Here is a 22,313-nt window from a genome sequence, read left to right on the forward strand (position 1 = left end):
TTGTTTATTTTAATTTGTTGTCTATTGAGGATTATACTGTATTGAGGACTATAAAAGTGTTATATACATTGTTAAGGTTATATCAAGGTAACCATTTTCAAAGCTTCATGAAAACCTACAATATTGTCATATTATTGCCACATTACCCTCTTAAATCAAATGCAACGTCCAGCCTTAAAGACCCCACCAGTGACCCCTTCACCCCACTCAAATTTTAAAGCATTTCTTAATACACTCTTTTTTTTTTATATATATATATATATATAAACCAATGCATCATCATCTCAACCTAACGAGTGTCATTTGTGCAGCAGGGGACTTGGGGCGGGGATTCACAGCTTTGTCTGTTCCTTCTGTATTACATTCAAGACCAATGATTTACTTGCAAGGTTTGTTTGAATTTTTTTATATATTGTTAGAAAGGTTACTGGAGGGGGACTTCAATGATTACTTGGGAATGACTGATTGGATTGTATATTTTTGTATGAGAGAGCACTGAAATTGATATATTTTCTTGATACCATAAATGTTGGAAAGAAATTAAATTATGAAAATTATGGAATAAATTGTTCCCAGATTCTATTTTATATTATTGAACTAGTGACTTAGTCATGTGCTGACCCCGTTACATTGGAAAGACACGCAAATAAATCTATTTTTGGACTTATGAGTCTTGATATTTATATGATATTTTTACTAAATAGTTTGTAGCAACTGGTACAGTTAATCAGCTCTTGAAACAATTTCCATCCAGATGTTTCAAGCCAGTTTAAATGACAAATAAACAGTTAATATTTTATTTACAACAAAAATGTCCATTTATAAAGACACCTTAAATACATTTGATCTGACATCAAAAATGCATATAAGAGTATTCAATGTGGTAGAATGACAATTTATCAACACATGAAAATGTTACAACATAACAAAATAATAAAAGATTTGAAATCTATGGGGTGTATGGTGTAATTCATAGACACAGTTTCCAATAACCCCAATAAAAATCCAGCATTCAAGACATTTTGTCATAGCTTTGTGAGAAAACAGATTTCACCTAGTGCTAGTTCACGTCAGCATACTCAGAACCTAGCATACAGAAATGATGACATGCACTGATGATATGTAGTGGCAAAATAAACTAGTCATGTAACTTCCTCTTGAAATAGGTCTCTTTGTGAGCCATCAGTACTTTGTTCTGATCATAAAATACAGCAAAAGGACACATTCTCACACAGCGGGGTTCATACACTTAAAGACTTACTGATACAATATTATACCTTTCATACACCACAGGTCTCAAAAAGAGCAAAAGGTCATTGAAAGAGTGACTACAGCATTGATATATCATGAATACATGTTTAGAAAACTAAATGTAGTCATAAAATACTAAGGGCATATTTGAAACCAAAGGTAAAATTGTAAGTAAAAAAAAAGAAAGCATGCAAAATGTTTAAACGATTCAGTCAGTCTGGAGTTCGAATAGGCTTGGGTGAGAAGAAGGTGACTTGAAAGAGGAAATCTGAGCATTCCTCCTCACTGTCAAAAGTACATGACAGTATACTACTGCATATTTCAGCTCATGTGGCAAAACAGTGCAAATCAACAGCTTTACATTCCTTTAGTATAAGCTTGTGTTCATACTTCTTATGAAAACATGTCTCAAAAAAGCATTCATTCATGTGAACACTGTTCAAAATAACTCCAAAAAGGTAAAGTGATTTCATATATAAAAAAGTAACTGAGTATTTAGTCACTCTCTAACAAATAGAAGTAACAAGTCACTCCTATGTGAAATTATACAGGGGAATGTGTGTTGTGGGGTATAGCATTTAAATAGAATAAGGTACTAAAGCAATAGATTTTTTTTTCCTCCATTCAAATCTAGAGATTGTAAAATCCTCAATTTATAATCAGCACAGTATCTAACTTCACTTCATACATACGTACATACAATTAACATTTTACTCAGCGCATCATTTACAAGACAATACATTCCATTTGATTTTAACACGGAGCCTTATGATCCCACTAGGGCGCTGTTATGAATTATGACCCCCATGACAACATTAGACACCGGGCACATAAGACTACATAACCAGAAGAAAGCCCTATAACTACAGACTTTATCGGAGTTCCCCGACTCATCACTACCTCTCCCCTGCGATAGCTCCGCCTCAATATGCAGCCAAACAAGAGCTTAGAGTTCGCTCAAGCACCAGCTCATGTGAAATGATTAAAATTATGGGCAGAAATGCTAAGTGCAAAACGTTCAGGGGACACTGTATTTACTGCAAGCGTTAAGAAACAGATGGAAAAAAAATACATAGAACTTATTAGGCACTGGAGATCATTCATACTGTAGCAGGCTGTGCTTATAATCCATTTGATAAGCATGATTTGCCTTAGCTACCTACTGCAGATTTTTTAAAATTTGAACATGCTCAGAAAAGTGCACATTGTCCTTTGGACATTTCCCAACAAGCTGAGAGAAGAGTGATACAGTGAGGGGATGGTGTGTCTATGCATGTGTATGTGTGTGTGTGTATGTGTGTGTGTATTTGCGTTAGGCACGTCACACTCACCAATGGTGGAACCAAAGCAGTGCAGACATTTACATGTTTAAATTTATCAGTGATGGTCATAAAAATGTTGCCCACTTAAGGGAGAGTCTATGAGCACAGCCATGTTTGTTGTGTGCGTCTGCTCTGTTGTACAGACTCACAGAAGGCTATAAGCCTGAGTTGTGCATGTTTGGGATGGGGTAAAATTTGGAGACTCGACTCTGGGTGGTGGGGTTAAGGCATTCGGATTCACCACTCATCTTGAAGAAGACCTCCTGCTCCTGGAGCTTCCGTGTGAACTCCTCCTCCAGCGCCTGCAGGGGGCAGCAGATACATACAACTAAGAGTTGGAAGAAGATGTGTTTGAACACGACACTTTGAGGTTTTTCAATCAGGAAAAATATATGAAAGAAAAAAAATCTGCTACCACATTCATATTCCAAGTGAATGACATCATTTGGCCTTGTTTTCTAGATATGAATCATGGTGTGAGTGTAGAGGGACTTGGTGCAAGAGACATGAATTCTTTTGAGTAAAGCAGTACATGGATGTCAAGGATACCTTCTTCCTGGGCCTTAGTTTCTCTCTCCACTCCTTTATCTCTTGGCTGTGCTCCTCATCCAGCTCCTTCAGCTTCTGGGTCTCGTGTTCAATCAGCAGGTGGCATTTCTCATTCTGAAAGACAGCATGGGTTTATATAAAGCACATATGGGAATGATGAGCACAGTCATTTCTGGATTAGTACGTTGGATTACTGGATCATACCTCCTTTACTCACTCAAACTGCACTGGAAATGCCTTCTGTCTCTCCTTAGTTCTCATTTTATTAATTTTCCAAGCACTTTTCTCTTACATGGTCATTCTATAGTCACAGACGCGGCCCTAACCCCTCCACTCCTTATTGGTTGGTTGCAATTTATGCGATCTAAGGAATTTAAGCTTATTCTACTGTTGCATTTCTTGTGTGTCATTTTGCATAAGCTAAATGCTTAAAATGTAATCTAAAATATACGAGGAATGTGTGTGTAGGAGGTATGGAGAACGTGTGTGTGTGTGTGTCTGTAAGTGTGTTGTGGTCTCACCTGTAGCTGCTGCAGCTCCCTGATGTTTGAGTCACACTGCAGCTGCAGATCCCTCATCTGGTTCTCATGTTTCTGGTGTTGGTGCAGCCTCTCATTCTTCTGCCTCTTGTCTTCCTGGGAAGCGAACTGGACCACATAGACAAAATAAAAGAGACCATTGGAATTCTCTGTGTTGTTGTTCCCAAATTCAAACCAGTATGCACCATACAAGGCTATTTATTGGGTTTGTTTGGTCCGCTGTCTTATTTTGAAATGTGGTCTGCGTGTGCTAGAGGCAGCGCTGGCACTCGTCACAGGGTGACTGAGACTGGTGCTAGGACATATGATGGACTTGGTCATGGTGTGGTGAATTTCTGAGAAATACTAAAATGATTTTAATAGCAAAATCATACTTTTCAGTATCTATTTTTCACATCTTTCTGTTTTGTATATACTGGCAGAATGCATTGCCTCACAGCCTGGTTTGACCAGCCGCTGTACAGTAAGTTGTCAAGATTCCCTTCAAGGTTTGTGTCGCATTCAGATTCAAGATGCAGAAGTAAATACAAATTAATTGCAGCAACATCTTGAGGGTGTTAAGGCTACAGAAGAGGAGACTTGAAAGTCGCTGGTTGGAAAATGTGGGTGACAAAAAGAAAGAGTGTGAAAGAGAAACTCCCTTTCCTTTCTCAAAAATTATAATCAAGGTGCACCCAATGAAACTGCTCCGTGACCGACAGCACAATACTGGTGTGAAAGTGTCAGTGTGAAGCAACGTGTTCAGTCACCTTTCCCTGAATATGACAACTGGAAACTGTAAAACAGTATGGTATAAAAAAAAAAAAATAGTATGCATGCACAGGTGCGTCACCTGTTTTATCCTCTCCCTCTCCTGCTCTGGGGTGCCAGCTGCAGCAGTGATGCGGAGGCTCTTCTTGAACATGGCCATGCGGGTCTTGGCCTCGCTGCGCTGGATCTTGGGCAGACGACCTCTCTCCTGGGTCTGTCTGTTCTTCATCTCCTCTATCAACCGCTGGTTGTAGCGCTGCATCTGCTCCATCTCCTATGGAATGCACACATTCAGGCACGCACACACACACACACAAAGAGAGAAATAGACACATACGTACACACGTGCACACACAGTACTGTTCAGCAAGGTGATTTCATTCAAGCCATTTCAATAATCCTATAAAGCATATAGACTAATAAAGTATGTTTACCAATGTCGAAGCCCTTACCTTCTCGTGCCTCTTGAGCAGCTGGTGTCTCTGCATGAAGTACTGGTCTTTCAGCTGCTGCTTTAGCTGCTGGTGCTTCTCCTGCAGATGGCGCTCCTCCAACTCCCACATGGCCGCTTCTCGAGCTACAAAACACACACACACACACACACACACACACACACACACACACACACACACACACACAAAAAGCCAATGTGGAAGTTAGCAGACATGCACATGCATGTTAGATAGTGAAGAGTGGCGTGAAAAAAGCATTCTAGTGATGCCTAAAACAGACAGGAAATATCGTCAGCATGTTCAACAAGCTGTAACACGTCTCCTCAAAGCGCATCTCCGTGTTCTTACTTGTCTGTATGTCACATAGTCATTATTTGCACACTGGTGGGAAGCACAATAAGTTTCCATGACATACCTTACCTTAAGGAGATCACATTGTATCTAGTGTAAGTTTAATAGGCTTCTGTTGTGAGCATCCTCTCATATCTAATCTCATCTGCCAAGCTGTTAGCAGGCCCTTCTCCGTCCCCTACCTCGCATCAGCTGCTGCTTGTGGTTGAGGCAGTCTCTCTCGATAGTGGCGATCTCGAGTTTATGCTGCTGGATGATCTTCTTCAGAGCTCCGTCCAGCTCCTGCTGCTGCTTCTGCAGAAACTCCTGCTCCTGAGGAGCCAGAAGGAGGAAGAGCAGTGAGAAGGAGCCATACAGTACAGGTAGAGAGACCAGGACAGCCAAGAGCAGAGAGAAAGAGAGGGAAGGACAGAGCAAGCTTGTAGAAATGTGTCAGTAGAGAAGTAGAGAAACTGCCTGAAATAATAATAATAATAATAATAATAATAATAATAATAATACATATAAATCTTATCAAGTCATCCACTACTCAAGTTCAGTACAATAGAGAGCACTGCACTAGATATCACAGCATCAACTGGAATCAAGAGGAGGAGACAGTCAGAGATCATGGATGGCAACGATCCACAATGGAGATGGAGAGAGAAAGAGAGAAAAGTTAACAGTTCAGCAGAGATTTAGATTCATAGTTTCATGTAAGACAACATCTACATTGACAATCACAACGTTCGGAGTACAACCTACATTATGCATGACTCATTATGCTATGTGCCTGCGTTATTTAATTATTTTCTTTTCTTTGTTAAGTTTTCTACATAATGGAAACAAATGATTTAATCACTGATTTACCCTTTTGGGTTACAATACCCAACTGGTGACAATTTGCACATACTGCAGTTATTTGCACATTTCAAAGTTGATTATATACAGTGATTATACACAATTTGCTCATCTCATCAGAAAAACCTAGGTCATATTCTGTAATGTTGGATCCTAAGCAAGTCAGTTAAATTGAGATAAACTATCCATAAGGAAGTATTGCACAATGCAAAGTTGCTTTAAGAATTGTACATCCTTCAACTCCCCTGTGAGGGAGACATATGAGAGAAGATTCAGTCAGAATTTGGACCAAGGCTGACGGAAGAAAACATGGTTCCAGAGAAAGGAGGATTACAGATACAGACAACTACACCATGTCTGGGCAAGAGCATTGTACATGCTCACTCCTAGCCTCCATCTAGTCTGATGTAAAAGGTGTAATACTGTATAAAAACACACACCAGGTATAGAACATTTGTGATTTGGTGGAGGGAAATACTGAGCAGGAGAGGAGGGAGAGAACCACTGCACAAACACAGTGACAACAACACTCCAAAAAACAACACCGCCCATGCTTACATGTTCTCAAAGTAAAGCTGAACCATCACAAACTATCCTGTCACTATGGAGAGACACCGCACACATCTATAAGTATGGGCCAGAGACGGAGAGAGAGAGGGGTTGGGGGACTTACATCCTGCATCTGAGCGTTGAAGAGCGCGCATGAGGACAACTGAAAAGACTGTATCATAACCTGGGCCACTGCCTGCGGAGGAGAGCACACAGCGCACTCGCCCTGATCAGGGACAGACAGCACACAGCAGGCTGAGGATCTCTCTCACACACACACACACACACACACACACATGCGCACACACACACACACACTGATTCTTCCTGAGTTATGTAAGAGATGGCCCTTTTCTCCTTTCAGAGTATCGGTGAGTGTAAGGCGCACAGCACAGCTCCAGGTAAATGTTAGGAGGAAGTCAATGAATTAGTTATTAAAGAGCTTCTTATCTCCTCATGCTTGAGAGAGGCTCAGACCTCCGGCAGTTGAATTTAATCCAGCTTGTAGAAGAACAAAGTTTTGTTAAGCTACTTTCCATGCTACTTTATTTTAATGGAGTGTTAATAATCAAACAGTTATCTTGCAAAGAAAAGATGACTGATATCTTATTTATAAAAGATGCATGGGAAAATATTTTTTGGAGAGGGCTTTGAGTACAGATATCTACAATGGGAACTAAGATAATATGTGTGTGTGTGTGTGTGTGTGTGTGTGAGGATATATGGGAGTGTGAAAAGGAAGAAAGTAAGAGAGAGAGAAAGAGTGTGGGACAGAGAGTGATGGTTTACCTCTGCACTCTTAAGGAGCGATAGGTCCTCCTTTAAGCGTTTCATGAGCTCTTTTCTCATGTGTTTGGGTGACTGTCCAACTTCCTGTTTCACCTACAGTAAGTGTGCAGACACTGGTTGTTGTAGTTTTGTTTTTGTTTCTGAAAAGCTATAAAAGATGGCCAACAATAGTAGAAAGGCATGCAAGGCCCAGTTTGAGAGGAGAGATACTGCATCCCAAAGCCACAATCTGATTAAAAGTCAGCATGCTCAATTCCCACAGGCTGGGTTTGATGAAACTACTCAGTCTTTTGATTAGTAGCATTTCAGAGCACTTCAGAAGTGCCTGTTTGAATTACATGGGTTAGAGTCATGTCAGGAGTTTGATGTCAAGAGAAACAGCTTTAACTTACATGGAAAGAGATATTAGTCTCAAAACAGCCCCCCTTATCTCCTTGCATTCAATTAAGTCCCACAGCAACTAAGATGATTATTTGGCCTTATGAATTTTAAGAGTAGAGTAATTGAGTTGGAATCATCTGTTAACTGGCAACTGAGACGACTGAATTTTTAACAGTCCTGACCAGCAGACTGCTCATAAGCACTCAATTTATTATTAAATCAATCCAGAGAAAGTAGACTAGGGTTAAGCGACATATTTTAAACATAAAATGCATCACGTCTTGTTACTTGTTGAAGACAATTCCATATCAGTTACTCTGATACCAGGCTATTATTATTTCCCTATCTGAACCCAAAATCACATCGAAAAATCTCCAAAAGTCGGCCATCCCATGACCAAAGCCACCTCACACACTCATACAGGAGACAGAGTTAGTTACATAAACAATAACAAGTTGTACGAATTTGAAATACATTTCTACTAAAATATATCATTACAAAATAATAAAAAGTATACAAAATCTACACTTTATCAACTGGCATAAACTTCGATTTTTGCAGCTACACAACAACATACAGCATTACATAGCTGAGAGAGCTGAAGCAACCAGTTTAAGCCAGCCTGCACCAACTAAGATAGTATTTCCAAGCAAAGTGATAATATACTCTTAGCAGCCAAACAGCTACCCAGGCATCATAATGCACAATGTAATGCCGTACGTATTACAATGCCGTATTGCTGCCGTGAAAAAAGCCACAAAAAGAGAAATGCACAAACCGGAAGCACCCAAAACATCGAGAAAGCAAACAGGCTGCAAAGCAGAGTTAAGAGCCCAAGATGGTGTCTATGATAGTGCCTATGAAAAACACAGCAAATATTACACATCATAAGCCAAGCACACCATCATTATAAGGTTTTATGCTTTCGCCGAGATTTAACTTTTACTAAGCGGTTCTCTAAAAATAACAAATAGACTCAGTAGCACAGTCTTGCTTAAGAAGCAACTGGAAGCCTCAGGGCAGATGAATAATGGATACAACAACATGGAGCTAGCAGCATCTAGGAGCAAGATAGCACAGCCTGCCAGTTACTATCATTGCATACATACAAGGCAGAATAGCGAGCCAAAAAAAATCCATAGGATTAATATGACATATTCTTTCATAGCTGAGCATGCCACTGGGCAAGTTGTTAAACACTTGTACCATTAAATAGCTCGTATATGACAAGCAGTCCTAACCTCCACCAGCAAGGATCTAATCCACTCAGGAAAGGCACTTCCATGCAGAATCTTTCATGCAAAGCTTTACCTCTTTCTTCCGGTTCTTCAGCATGTTTTGGAACTTGGAGAGCTCCTTGTCTTGGTCCGCCTTGATGCGTTTGGCCTCATCCCGGAGCCGGTTGGTGTGGTCCTGTTCCAGGCGCTCAATGGTCTGCTTCTGCTTCTTTTCCAGGTTCTCGACTTCTAGGTCATACTGACGCTTCTTACCCTGCATGAACACAGTCAACAGATAGTGAAATAAGCCTATCAACAAGTGATGACTGTGAAAGTATCGTAGTACATTAATATAGATCGACACTGTTGAGTTTGTGTCAGGCCTTTACTGCTTAAGAGGGTGGGAAAATCAATAGGAAGATAACCATATGGTGTCCTTTCATCATGGCTGACTTTCTCAAGACAATAAGACTCAAAGAAAATTTTCCATGATGACCACATATCACTTATAAGACAGGGATGGCTCTTCAGAGCAGAGATGATGAACGATAGATAAAGATTTAGCACATTTATATCTCAAGAAACCTTACTACCCAAGAGGTGTTTTGGCTACACCCTTCATTTAACTCCCTCTATCACATTTCAAATCAACCTTGAGATGAATCAGCTTGTTTCCTAGGAGTTGGCGACCCAACACATCCTGTCCCCGACTGACTCACAGCGGTCTCCTGTTCGAAGCGGCGGTAGATCTGTTCTCTCTGCTGCTGCAGCTTGTTGCTGAGCTGTTGCTGTGCCCTCTGCTCCTCCTTCTGCAGGAGGCGCAGCTCCCTCAGCTCCTGGCGCCTGAGAAAAACACAGCAACAATGTAATCAGGGTCCCAACATATCTCAAAATCCATAATTTTTCTTCTATACAATATACATTTTTCTAATATACATGTTATTTTGCTTCTCCAAGATGTGATTTTATTGTGTCTTTCATAATGTTTTTTTCTGATATGCAATACCCATTTGTTTCTAATGGGAGATTACTCTTTTCCTACTTTGGTATTTGTGATCATATCGCTTCTGAATCAGTGGTTGTTAAATTGATATATGTTAACTCTACGTTCACTCGGATGATAAACAGACAGCACTTGTTGAAACAGTCAGGGGAGTATTTCTAGTGTCTTTAAAAGGGAACGTAGGACATGACAGTAACATTATGCAGCATTCATCACAGTAGATAATCTATCTGGCATTTGTAAAAAGCTGTGGGAGTTGTGAAGTGAACAGGAACTATTTAAGGCATCCCTGTAAAATAGGTCATGTCCCACATTTAGGCCTATAGCAAACCAGGGACAGACTTACCTCAAGAACCTCATCTCCTCATTCTTGGTGTCGTTATCTGTCACTATCTTTGACGTGGTTACGCTGACCTCCACACCATCCACCATGAACTTGCGTGTTTTCTTCAGAGTCTTCTTCTGACGTTTTGTGTCCTGAGAAAAAAACAAAAACAACAAAAAACAAAAAAAACAAAAAAAACAAAACAGGGACATTTTGTAGCTGAAGACTTTGGGTTGAGGGTTCCACTGGTGATCAATTTATTTTCAAACTATTAAATTAATTTGTGTTGAAATTCAACAACTGAGCTTGTACGTGAGGAATGGAGTATATTACCTGCACAGAAACAGAGCCCCCTTCTTTGCTCTTGGACAGGAAGCTGGAGATGGACAGATTGAGGTCAAGGCTGTTGCTATCAGCAGCAGAACTGCTTCCAGAGTCTGAGTCCTTCTCCAGATCTGGCTTGACTCTCATGGCAGGACTTCCCTGCTCCGTCTTGGTTTCTGACTCTGTTTCACTCTCTGGGACAGAGACAGCATCTTGGGAAGAGCTTTCTTCTTCATGAGTAGCCTGCTCTTCCTCTTCCTTGTGAGGGACAGCCTTAGAAAGGGCCACTGCCTCCAAATCCTCAGAGGTGTCTTTGGCTTCTTCAGTGACTCCGTTTGTGGATTCAGTTCCTGATTGTTCCTCTAGTTGAACATCCTCTTTGGCCTGCTTCTCTTGTGCAGCCGACTCCATTTCTTCTGGGGCGTCGTCCTCTGGCTTCTCTTCCGTCGTCCCACTGGGTTCACTCTCTATTGTCTCTTTCTCTACCAAAACCTCAGTGGAGCTGTCTGTGACTCCATTTATGTTTGTATCCATTATATTTGACTCTGGGTTTGACTCAGTTTCTGTTTTTGTATTTATGTCTGTGCCATCATCTGTGTGTGGCTCTCTGTCCGCTGTCACTTCCAGTGGAGGCATCTCAGCAGGTCCCTTGCTCTCTTCTTCTGCCTGTGCTACGTCTCCTGATATGGAATCTGGTTCTTCTGGTACACGTTCAGGTTGCTCTCCTGATTCTGCGGATTCAGCAGGCTGAAGAGTCACATCACATTCTTCTGTGGCTGCTTCTTTTTCCTCTTCCTCCCCTTCTCTCACTGGCTCTGTTTCTCCTGCTATTACTTGAGGAGGTTCATCTTCTGTTTTCTTTTCTTGCGTCTCCCTCTGTTCCTTCTCCGTTTCTTGACTAACTGCCGCAGGTTCTTGGGCATCAACTGTATCTAAAGAGTCTTCTGGTTGTGATACCACAGGCCCAGCAGAAATCTCTTCAGCCTGTCCGTCTTCTGGCTTAGGCTCTGTAGAATCCTTTGAGATAAAGTCCTTGGGGGGCTCTATCAGCCCAGTGGCCAGGTCTTCATTACTGGCATCAGACACCTCATGGAGTTTCTCCTCTTCAGCCTTGTCCACCTCGCTTGTGCCCAATCCTTCATCAGAGAGCTTATCACTGGTCCTGTCCTCAGCAGGCTCGGCCTCCGTCTTCTCTGTAACAGACTCCAGAGTGGAGGCAGCTGGGGGAACTTTGTCATCCTCTGAGCTGGCCACACTGGCATCTGATGGTGCTCGCTTGTGTCCAGGACCCGCCTGCCCCAACAGGGAGAAAAACATGAAAACCACAATAAGTGATAGGAAATGTCACAGCACTGTCTTTCATGAGGATAATTCAAGTTTGACTGATTCATTGCAACATTGACTGTTGTGAACAGGGCAATTTTTGGTTGAATCTCAACCTAGTATGCATGTTATATATACCACTAAAAGTACATACCAGAGGTACATCTGCCTCTTCCTCCTCCTCCTCCTCTTTGCCGTCTTCAATCTCCTCTGTGACTTCAGCTTTGGCCTCAGCGATCAGCTCTCTGAGAGGTTTGCTATCAGCTACACGGCTTACAAAAGGATGCTGTATGGATGGACAGGGACACAAGGGATCAAAGTGAAAAATAAAATCTCTGTCCTTCATTTACAATTGGGTTCAATCAGATATGATGTAAATTAGTAACACAGAAGATGACATTCTTTGAAATATGGCACATTCAGAACTTGTATCTCAATGTGTTCTTTAGGTTATAAGCTCTTCTAAAAGAGCACAGGGGCAGGTAAATGGTAGCACACTGTGTGAAAGTGAGAAGTCAGGAGGGAGTGAATGGAGTAGGGTAGCTCACCTGTAGCAGCTGTAATGTGCCCCACCTATTGTCCACATTCTTATCAAGTGCCTTCCGTAGAAAGTCATTGAATTCTGGTGACCTGCCAAGAATGAAAAAAGAATTGAGTTGGATATAAAACATAGTCTGCCTCATTCCTGGCTCCTGTTTCTATGAAATGAGCTTCATATTACTCTTTCCCCCTTTGGCCATTCCGCTACGCATTTGCAATTCACCATCTTTTCTCACATTAAACAGTTAAGAAATCATTTCCACCCATCCTTAAACATTTCAGTGTCACCCCTCTAGCCATAATCATCTCACCAGCGAGAGGGGTGCATGAGTGTGGGCGGCTCGGACTTGGCTATTTTTAGCAGCACTCTCATGGGATTCATCTCGTGGTTTGGCGGCTCGATCTGCGCCAGCTCGATCAGGGTGACCCCAAGGGACCAGATGTCGGCCTTGAAGTCATACGGACGATCCTTGGAGGTTTCGCACATTACCACCTCCGGTGCCATCCTGCACAATGAGGAGACAAGTCAGTAGGCTGGTAATGCTGGTAATTAGCATTAAGCAACGTTTGGACTGCATGCGGATGTGTGCATTCAGGAGTATTTTGTGATACTGTATCACTCTCTGAAGGGAAATTCTCTTTTCCCTTGTTTTTCAGGGCAAACACATGACAATGAAATACTGTGTGTGTGCATGTTTGTGTGGAATTTGAAAGAGAGAAAGCCTATTCACTATTTGGAGCTGAGGTCACCGAACACTCAAGTGCATTTAACACGCTGAAAGAGGCTTTTCCTTTACCCTTCATTCCATCACAGCTCTCGTGACACCAAAGAGAAAAATGATCACCCTCTGGCTGTGGGACACCCTCAAACGATTATGAAATGGAAAGGGGTAAAAACACTCTTTGATCCAGGCTGCATGACTCACCAATATGGAGTGCCGATGAAAGAATCTCTTCTCTGTAATGTCTTGGTATTTTTAGCAGAGACCCCGAAGTCAGCTGAAAGTGAACAGAAATTGAGGTTCTCAATTAATCTAATTAAATGGTACAATCAACACTTCTGTGTCACACAATAAGGTCAATAAGATTGCCTATAGCACATCTCCACCAGAACAACACAGCTACAGGAAACTTCTGTCTGAACTAGCCTGCTCTAAGCTTTTAAATATGAACTCCGTGACTGAACAGAAAAGCCTCAATATCCTCTTTATAATGCTCTGAGAGTCCATCATCACTCCCAGCAGCTGTGTTACCTGTGTGATTATTTGAGCCTGCACTCTTTTATCTCGTAGCACTCATGTACACGTGAGAGGCAAAGAGAGACATATTATTAAGTCCCTGCTGACTGCTTGCTAATTATTGCTATGCCAGGCTCCATCATGACCCTCTGCCTACATAACATGAATCATCAAGGAAACAGCAGCTGCGGATGCCACAGCAGTAACACGCACATGAATACTTTTAACTCCTGGAATATTATGTTGCCAATTCAAAGTTACATCAGTGGAGTTTGCAAAATACGATCAATACAATCTTCACTGGCTACATCAGTTATGTGTCTAGAACAATTTGTTTTATAACCACCGTTTTGGATTTGACTCTGCACAACACCACATCTTTCACTCCAATTGTATTGTATGTAAATACAGTGCAGTACATGTCACCATTAGCCCTAAAAACACATAGCGTAGCTGGTAGCCGGAGCACTCATGGCAAAGACATCCACAGATGACTTTACTAATTAGCTTTTTAAGCCTATTAGTGTTGGCCCTGCAGGAAGGTTCAGAGTGGCTACCAAGGACACTAGTTAAGAGGGAAATCAACTGTGAGAGAGTAAATCAACTATTATTCTGCATGCTATTCTAATGCAAGTGTCTCAATGAGTGCTTCGCTGGAATATGACTCATTTTTCCTTGTTGAACAATCCTTAACATTTTGTGAAATGTTGTGAAGCATCAGAGATTAGAGATTTTTTTTTTTACCCAGTTTCACATCTCCATCCAAGGAGAGGAGAATGTTCCCGGCTTTCAAGTCTCTGTGGATGACCTTGTTCTCATGGAGGTAAGCCAAGGCCTCCAAAGTCTGCTTACACACCACACGGATCTGGGGCTCCGTCAGAGGCCTCTCCAACTCTGTGGATGTAAACACACACACACACACAATTATTTCCAGTCAGCATCTTTTATTTGTTTATTATTAGGATCCCTATTAGCTGTTCATGATGCAACAGATACTCTTCCTGGGGTCCACACGAAACATAAAAACAAGACATAAAACTTAACATTTGCTTCACTATTTCAGTACAGTATGTTTCTTTACATTGCTTAGACTTTGCATTTTTCTAGAACAGTCCATGCAGTCCACAGAGAAAGGAGAGAGTGGACAAAAGAAGAACTTAAATATCACAATCGACAAAAGGTGAAATTGAAAACAGAAGTAGTAAGGAAAATAGATTGGCCAGTTGAGCTAGCATTCCAAATCATGTTTTTATTATAGTTTATGTGCTGTACTTTTAAAACACAGAGATTGGGCCATTTGGACATAACAACATCAAGTGATGGCCTGATGGTATCCCATAGCAACTGGAGGAGAACACTCCGCCCTTGCATCAGCCAGCATGCATGACTGTACCAGTAGGATGGAAGAAATTTGTTATAGGTGAGTCAGAAAATAGGTCTGACTCCTCCAGCATTCTCCAGCATGAACTCTCATGGCACTACTGATTTATAAACGTCCAACACTGGAGTGAATTAACAGGCATCCTGTACTCGGTGATTCACACAGCGGTGTCAGTTAGGCCAGTGGCACGTTAGAAAGGGGTGGTGAGGTGTTTCTTCAAGCTTCAAAATAACAGAGAGAAAGTGCTGAGGCATTAGAAGTGGACTAACCACTCCTTGAAATGTGAGCTACAATAATTACACACTTGGAATGGCCTCTCCAACTGCAGAGAGGGAAAGAAACCCACAGAGGAGGTTTCTGGATGGAATAAAAAGAGCTGGCACTCGAGGATGGAGCAATGAAAAAGCTCCAGAACTTTGTACGCTTTTTCCTGTTTCTTTCTATGAAACGTTAGTGCGGGACTTACCCAACATGATGGCATCCACTGCACCACCCGCACAGAACTCAATCAGAATCTGCAATAGGGAAAACAAAGGAAGTGGAACAATGAGAATAGTGTACTGTAATTCAGTTTAGTCCTGATTTTACTACTCTCACAGGATGTAGGCCTAATTTGCTTAAAGGGGGGACTTGTGGCACAGTTACATAGGTGAACTGGGTGATCTTTACTGGACAGACATCGGCACCCCCATTCTTTGCCACTTGTCATGTTGAAGAGACATTTCAAGAAGCCAATCAATCAGAAACCAATCAGTCAGACTCAGTATCCTCTATGCACACATCTTTTCTTTTCCATTTCATAACAATTTTTACATAGTAAAAAAGCATATTAGTATAAATGCTAGTTGCGCAATGACTCACACCCAGGATATTTCATCATCCATTCTGCTGAAAAGGACTTCCTCATTTTGGTTAGTGTTACTCTATGTTTAGGAGATAACGCCTTAACCATACCCCCTCTCCCAAGTCAAGAGGTCAATGTGCCAGTTGATCTGCAGTATAGACAGTTTGATTCCTAGAGTACAGACAGCTTGATTCCTGGCCACAAACAAATTGTTTTTGAAAAAAGGCTCCGGTCCATTCCTCTAGAGGAGCTATTCAAATCTAACCACACTACTTGTATTACAGGAAGATGTGAAGGGAAGCTAAATGTTCTCATGTCAGGCAGTGAGTCAATAACTGTTTTCTGAAACAATCTGCTTTACTACTTTATTCATGTATTTGTCAATTGCAGAGTCTACATAATATAATAAGATTTAAACCTAAAAGCTTAGACCCAAGTCTATGAGGCTTTCAATGGAAGATAATTCATTTCTGATGTGCACAAACCCAGTGACCTGTTGGCCGATAATGCACAGTCTCTGGGTTCAGCAGTTTATTGAATGCATTTGAGTTATCCCTGTGAAGCTGCGGTGCATTAGAAGAACATAAGGCCATGCGGTAATACTGTTACTGAGATGTGAAACTGACCAGTGCCTGACCTCAGTGATAATAGCTGATATTAGGTACCCATCCGCCAGTTCATTTATATTGGCTTTGCCAGCATGTTAGGCAGCAGCTTGAGGTATCAGATGATGGGAAAAAAATCAATCAAAGCTACAACCGAGCACCGCCCTCCATTCAGGGACTGAAACAAAGGGGAGAAACCAAGCGGTTGTTCCTGTTCTGCATACCAGTCTATCGTGACATGGCAAGCTTGTTTGTCATTTACCTTATTATGATTCTGACAGGTGTTACAATTAGCTACAAATTTACAATTCTCTGCTAAACATAATCGCAGGTTGAACTAAACACCATACATGCAAGGCAAATCCTCCCATTTTTAGCAACAGACCAAAGCCATTTTGGAGTTACAGCAACTTTAATTTAATAAAAAACAAAAAAAAACACCACCACCAACAATCAAAACAATAAATCCACTCCAGACTCCACACATTAACTCAACACCTAACACATGCAAAGGGGAGGCAGTTACACATTCATCATGCTGCTCAAAGAGTGGGCCGGAGGGACAACCTGCATGCAGCTCTGAATTATTCACAGGCACTTTCTCCAGCCACCAAAACCACTCCATTATCTTCCCATAGATGTGGCCGGGCCGCAGAGGGACGGTCACATGACACCACCTGCTCGGACCTAATTGCTCCGGGGCCTCTGCCCACACGCAGAACGGGATCCACTGACAATGTTCGGACTGCACTGTGACTCAATTTTTCTGCTCATATGCTGTACATATTTTGATATGGGATTAAAACTTAGCGTTGTTGGGAGTACCTGAAGAAATAGGATTTACCAAAATGGACTCTTTTTTTGCCAATGTGAAGAAACCACAGTCACTGCTTTGAATTTGTGGGAGAGTGGGAATAAGGTCAACAAAGGAGGCATATCTATTTGACAAAGGTGTTACAGAAACTACTGTGGCTAACATGCCTACAAAAACTGTGTTTCACAATCTGCATGGTATAGCAGGACACAATGCAGTGTTACATAAGAGAATGGTATAGGAGTCCTTTGAGGATCAGCCTGGTGAATAGTGTCTTCTCCTACAGCGTCACTGTGTTTGTGAGTCTGGGTGCGTGACTGGCTCACTGCCTCTGTGTCTCCTTGGCTTCAAATCAACATCAACACATCAGAGAAAACCAGCTCCCTCAGTTGGGAGTTTACTTACCCAAAGTTTGCCTTCATAATAGAAGGCATCAAGCAGTTTGACGATGTGATGGTGGTCACAGGAGGCCAGAATGTCAATCTCCACCATGTAATCCTCCAGCTCCTCCTCTGTCTTTGTGTCAATCACCTTGGCAGCAGCCAGGGTCCCATTCTGCTTGTTCTGAGCCTGAAACCAAAATTCATACCGACAAAATGAGGGAAATTATGGAGCATGTTCTCACAACAATGAGAAACACGTAAACACAGAAAGATACTGAACAAAGAGAGTGGTTGTATCAAATGAGAGTGTTGTTCATCATGTTTGGCTGGGCTACCAAACAATTAGCCTGGTTTACTTGGCCAGATCAGCCCAGAAGAGCGACTACTGTGAAAGAACATTCATCAGCGTGAACAATTTCATGAACAGACCAAAGCCATTTTGGAGTTACAGCAATAAACACTGGGGTTCTTTATTATGGCTGGTGCAGCTGAAAGCAATCTCCTAAAAGGTCACATGTATCTATAAATACATCGCATAGAGACGTTATAAGAGGTGGTTTTATATTTGGAAGAAAAATGGCTAAAGAAATAACACAGTACCCATCTGTAGTCAAAATATTTACACTAAACAGAAAACCGATCATCTTCTGACCTACTTCAGAACAAACTGTCCTGGTCTCTCTTGCTGGCTCTCTTCCTCTTGCCTTCCTCTCACTCTACCTCCTTTCATTCTTTCTGATACAAATGTGAAGTTACAGTGGCAGTAGCTTAGACACAAGGGTAAATATTCATACGGTTTAACAAGTTATTGATTAGTGAAATAGGTTAAGCTAATCGACACTGATGACACACACCTCAAAATATTCATTAACCAGTGGGCTGTGGCTGAAGAGGAAGAGGCTAATAGGAAGAATTACACATTTCAAGCCACACTTCCTCTGTCCAACAAGTAGCTGTGCCGTTATTTTAAGCCCAGCTTTGGGCTTAATGTTTATAGATACAGACACAATCTCAAGGAGTTAAGGAAAAAGAAGGGAGGGAGTGTTAGTGCCAACTACTGCAGTGTGTGTCAGACTCTATATTTACACACTTCTGACCTGACACACACCCCGTCTCTTTCTCTTTGTGCTGGCCGACGCCTGTCTAGCCTAGGCCATTACCCAGATAAATGCCGGTTCAACATAAGCTACACCGCGCTACAGCAGGCTGAAGAGGGTGATGTTTTTATTATTTGCTTTGACTGTCAAGGAGCTATTCTAATGGAGTCTATGGCCTTCAGTTGTTACGTACGTGACATTTCACGCTTCATCAAAAACTACATGCCGTTTTGCTTTCAGTGGTCAAATCAGAGTGGCCGTGGGTGGCATAACAACACTGGTGTGTGATGCATGACAGTTTATTCTTCACACATCACCAAAACAATGCTCCACATCATTAAAGGAGCTTTAATGTCGCCAAATTGAAAACTGCCAAGACTAGTATAAATCATTTCTGTCTGAATAGGAGTCAATCATAATAATGGCAGATGTTGACTAAATCTCACACCAATCTGGCTGTACTGCATGGCCACACTACTTGTCAGGTGGAATAATTTGTCTCACATATGAGATGGGCAGACCCACTCTAACTATGTGAACTAACTGGCTGTGTGAATAGAATTATATCAGCAGTTTGTGTTAGTATTAGCAGCCCTCACACACAGCTCTGGCATGCCACAAACCTCACACCCTCTTCACCAGTTAAAGACACAGTACAACTGCCGTCATGCTGACTGTACATATGTGAAGCCAGGGCTCACCTCTTTCACAGCCCAAACAGCTGATTCACCCACTGTTAGCCCACCACGCCCAAATGAAGCAGTCATCACAATCCCGTGAAATAACTGATGAAACGCTAAGAGTCTGTGATAATACTGTGACCTAATGAAGCCGACTCCCTGCCCCTCCATCTGCGGAAACATCACAAGGAGCCAATTCGTTGTGAGGTGTACGATCTACAACTTTAGTCTTGGAAGGCATCAGTGTCTTCTGGCTTTCATCACGGTTAGCTCATCAGCTAATGAAGACTTGGAAACCAGCAAATGAAGATTTCTGACCAATTTGATCACTGAAGTTCCAGCAAGCAACAACAACAGCAGTACCACACAGACAGAGAGCTGTTCTGTAAGGATTACCGAAATAAAAAAAAGTCCTGACATAACGCAGAGATGCAGCTTCGTGTGAAGTTAATGTGTACTTATTGAACACTACACATCACACAAATTAGGGCCAAAGTGTAACATTATACCTCTGCAGGCCTACATTCTTCAACTAACAATGTTTTAGGTTACAAGTTAGGCTATTCAGTTCATTCATTTCCTGAAAGTTAATTAAAGAGAGTGAGAGAAAATTGCCTACATTTAAACTTCCGTTACAGATACATATCATATATGAACAAGTTTTGACTTCTCTCATCTTGTTGATAACTATTTCAAAAGATGATCTCAGCCTAAGATAAATTCACACCAAGATAACTTTAATTGGTAGATCACAATTAGCCTATGTTGTTCTAACTGTCAGAAGGCAGATAACCCCATCTCTGGCTCATTGGTAGACCTATATGTAGTGGTGAAGAAATACACCATCGACATGAAAGGAAAAACTATCATTTAACCACTATATCATTCATACCTGGCCACCTGCCACTGTGTATGGCATTAGCACATATCCTACTTGCCCTTGTCCATGTAAACAAAGTCCCTGTTTACAAATGGCTGATTCTACAAGGGTGCAAGTGACACATTTCACTGATAAGGACACCTGCACGGTGGGATTTTGTACTATTTATGATTGTGTCTCCTGTGATCTTTGAGAGCAGCCATCCTCAAACACCTCAAACAACTCAACTTGGTATTTGCGAGGCCGTGTTTACTCTGTGGAAGTGAGCCACACCTTTCAACACCTGAATGTGGACTGAGGCCAAGTCCAACTCAATGACAAGGCAAAGTCACATTTCTAACATGAAAATTTAGCTGGGCCTACCTTGATCATCTAAAATAGGAAATGCCCCCGAGATACATTCAAGAAGTAAAGCCTACTACCAAAGATAGCCACTAGGTCACGTTTGTCTTCCTCAAGATGCTCACCAGGAAGATGTAATATGCATCCTAGACAGGACAGTATTGAGTCAAAAACACACTAGATTTCAAATAACACCGGGTCGAGTAGCCTAGAGGATGTGACTGTCAGTGGTCCTCTGCATTGTAACTCATAAGATAGCTTATGACCTGAAAGCAATAGGCTATACAACCGAAGCTATTGACATAAGAAGGGGCTGAAAAAGGCCACCATCATGTTACCTTGTACACTTTCCCAAACGCTCCATCTCCCAGTTCCCCAATTATCTCCCAGATTTCCTCAGGATTCACGTCTCGATGTACATGTTCGTACTGCTTCTTCTTCTTATCCGGCCCCAATTTGAATATCTTCCGAAAATTGAAAAAAGACATCTTCGGAGGAGAACTAGATGTGGTCTCCTCGGCTCACGTTATTTCCGCCGAGAAAATGTAACGTTATTCCCGACGCAGAGTTCAAATGGCTATCGATATAACAGCATACAAGCGCTAGGTGAAGGCAGACAGCTACCGTAGCCATTCAGTTGTGCTAATAATCTCAGTAATAATTGCCCTCGACGGTAGTTATTAACATCGTAACAGGACGCTGGTCGAGATGAGGGATACAAAGTAGAGTTAGCTGTTCCACACAAGGCTGGCGTTTCTGTTTTCAACGGCTGAAAGGTCACGAGACATCAAGTATCAACCGTATCTTCACACCCTTGACGGTACGTTAGACGACATTTTCATCGGTTACAGAAAAAAGGATAGTCGAAGGACCTCATGCTTCGGTTGGATGACCACACAGAAGTTAGCGGACCAGTGTCAAGTCATAGCATAAAAATTACGACCTCCGTTCAAAACTTTCAAAATAAAACCGTTATTGCTGAACGAATTGAGACCGTGAAAGTACCGTTACATTTGAGGAGGAATCTGTCGTTACCAACAGACGGGATGTGAATATGATAGTAGCTATCTATTGTGTTATTTTGGGAGAGCACCCGTGTAGAAACATAGCTTTGATGTTAGAGGAAAAAGCATGAGAGGAAGAATGATTGGGGCCATCAACGTCCCATTATTACAGTTTTGTTGAATGAACATAGTTGGGGGTTTTTTCACAGCATATTCATCGCCATACATATAATACAATGCCATAGACACAGGTGTATATTTTGTTTTGTTTTTCTGTAAACACGAACACATCGGTAACTTATTTAACGGTTTTACTTTGAAGGCAACATCCTCTCATTCCCGTATTCTCTGGCTGTCTCTGGTCAGCTTGACGCAGCTGGTTAGCGGTATCTGTATCCTGAAACTCCTCTCGAAAAGACGTGCTCAGCCCCCCGGCTGTACTACGCATGCTACTTGAGTTCCTGTCGTCACCGGTAAGAGGAAAAAACAAATGAAAGAAGTTGTTCCACAATAACCTACTTTAGCCCTATTTAGGCCCAC

The 22,313-nt window shown here is 41.8% G+C and overlaps 1 protein-coding gene across 5 annotated transcripts; it reads right to left on the bottom strand.

Moving 5' to 3' along the window:
• Window positions 1–252: 252 nt before the first annotated feature.
• On the bottom strand, window positions 253–21,666 carry slka (STE20-like kinase a). 5 transcript variants are annotated; one of them, XM_071540096.1, is made up of 20 exons: window positions 21,108–21,666; window positions 17,793–17,957; window positions 15,591–15,639; window positions 14,488–14,637; window positions 13,432–13,504; window positions 12,817–13,011; window positions 12,514–12,595; window positions 12,120–12,251; window positions 10,652–11,935; window positions 10,340–10,470; window positions 9,710–9,833; window positions 9,085–9,264; window positions 7,393–7,485; window positions 6,728–6,829; window positions 5,397–5,526; window positions 4,864–4,988; window positions 4,494–4,685; window positions 3,644–3,769; window positions 3,123–3,236; window positions 253–2,875 (listed from the first exon to the last, which is right to left on the bottom strand). In XM_071540096.1, exons 1-20 carry the CDS (start codon window positions 21,255–21,257, stop codon window positions 2,729–2,731), a joined length of 3,744 nt encoding a protein of 1,247 aa, XP_071396197.1. In that variant the 5' UTR covers window positions 21,258–21,666; the 3' UTR covers window positions 253–2,728. The 5 variants fall into 5 exon arrangements, with proteins under 5 accessions (XP_071396197.1, XP_071396199.1, XP_071396198.1 ...); XM_071540098.1 differs by lacking the exon at window positions 7,393–7,485 and having other exon boundaries at window positions 6,728–6,799; XM_071540097.1 differs by lacking the exon at window positions 6,728–6,829.
• Between the last annotated feature and the right edge of the window lie 647 nt (window positions 21,667–22,313).

The sequence above is a fragment of the Centroberyx affinis genome, unplaced genomic scaffold, assembly GCF_046629955.1.
Source record: "Centroberyx affinis isolate AG114_WGS23_722 - 3 ecotype Tasmania unplaced genomic scaffold, CSIRO-AGI_Caff_v1 ptg003562l_1, whole genome shotgun sequence".
In the NCBI taxonomy this organism is placed as follows: domain Eukaryota; kingdom Metazoa; phylum Chordata; class Actinopteri; order Beryciformes; family Berycidae; genus Centroberyx; species Centroberyx affinis.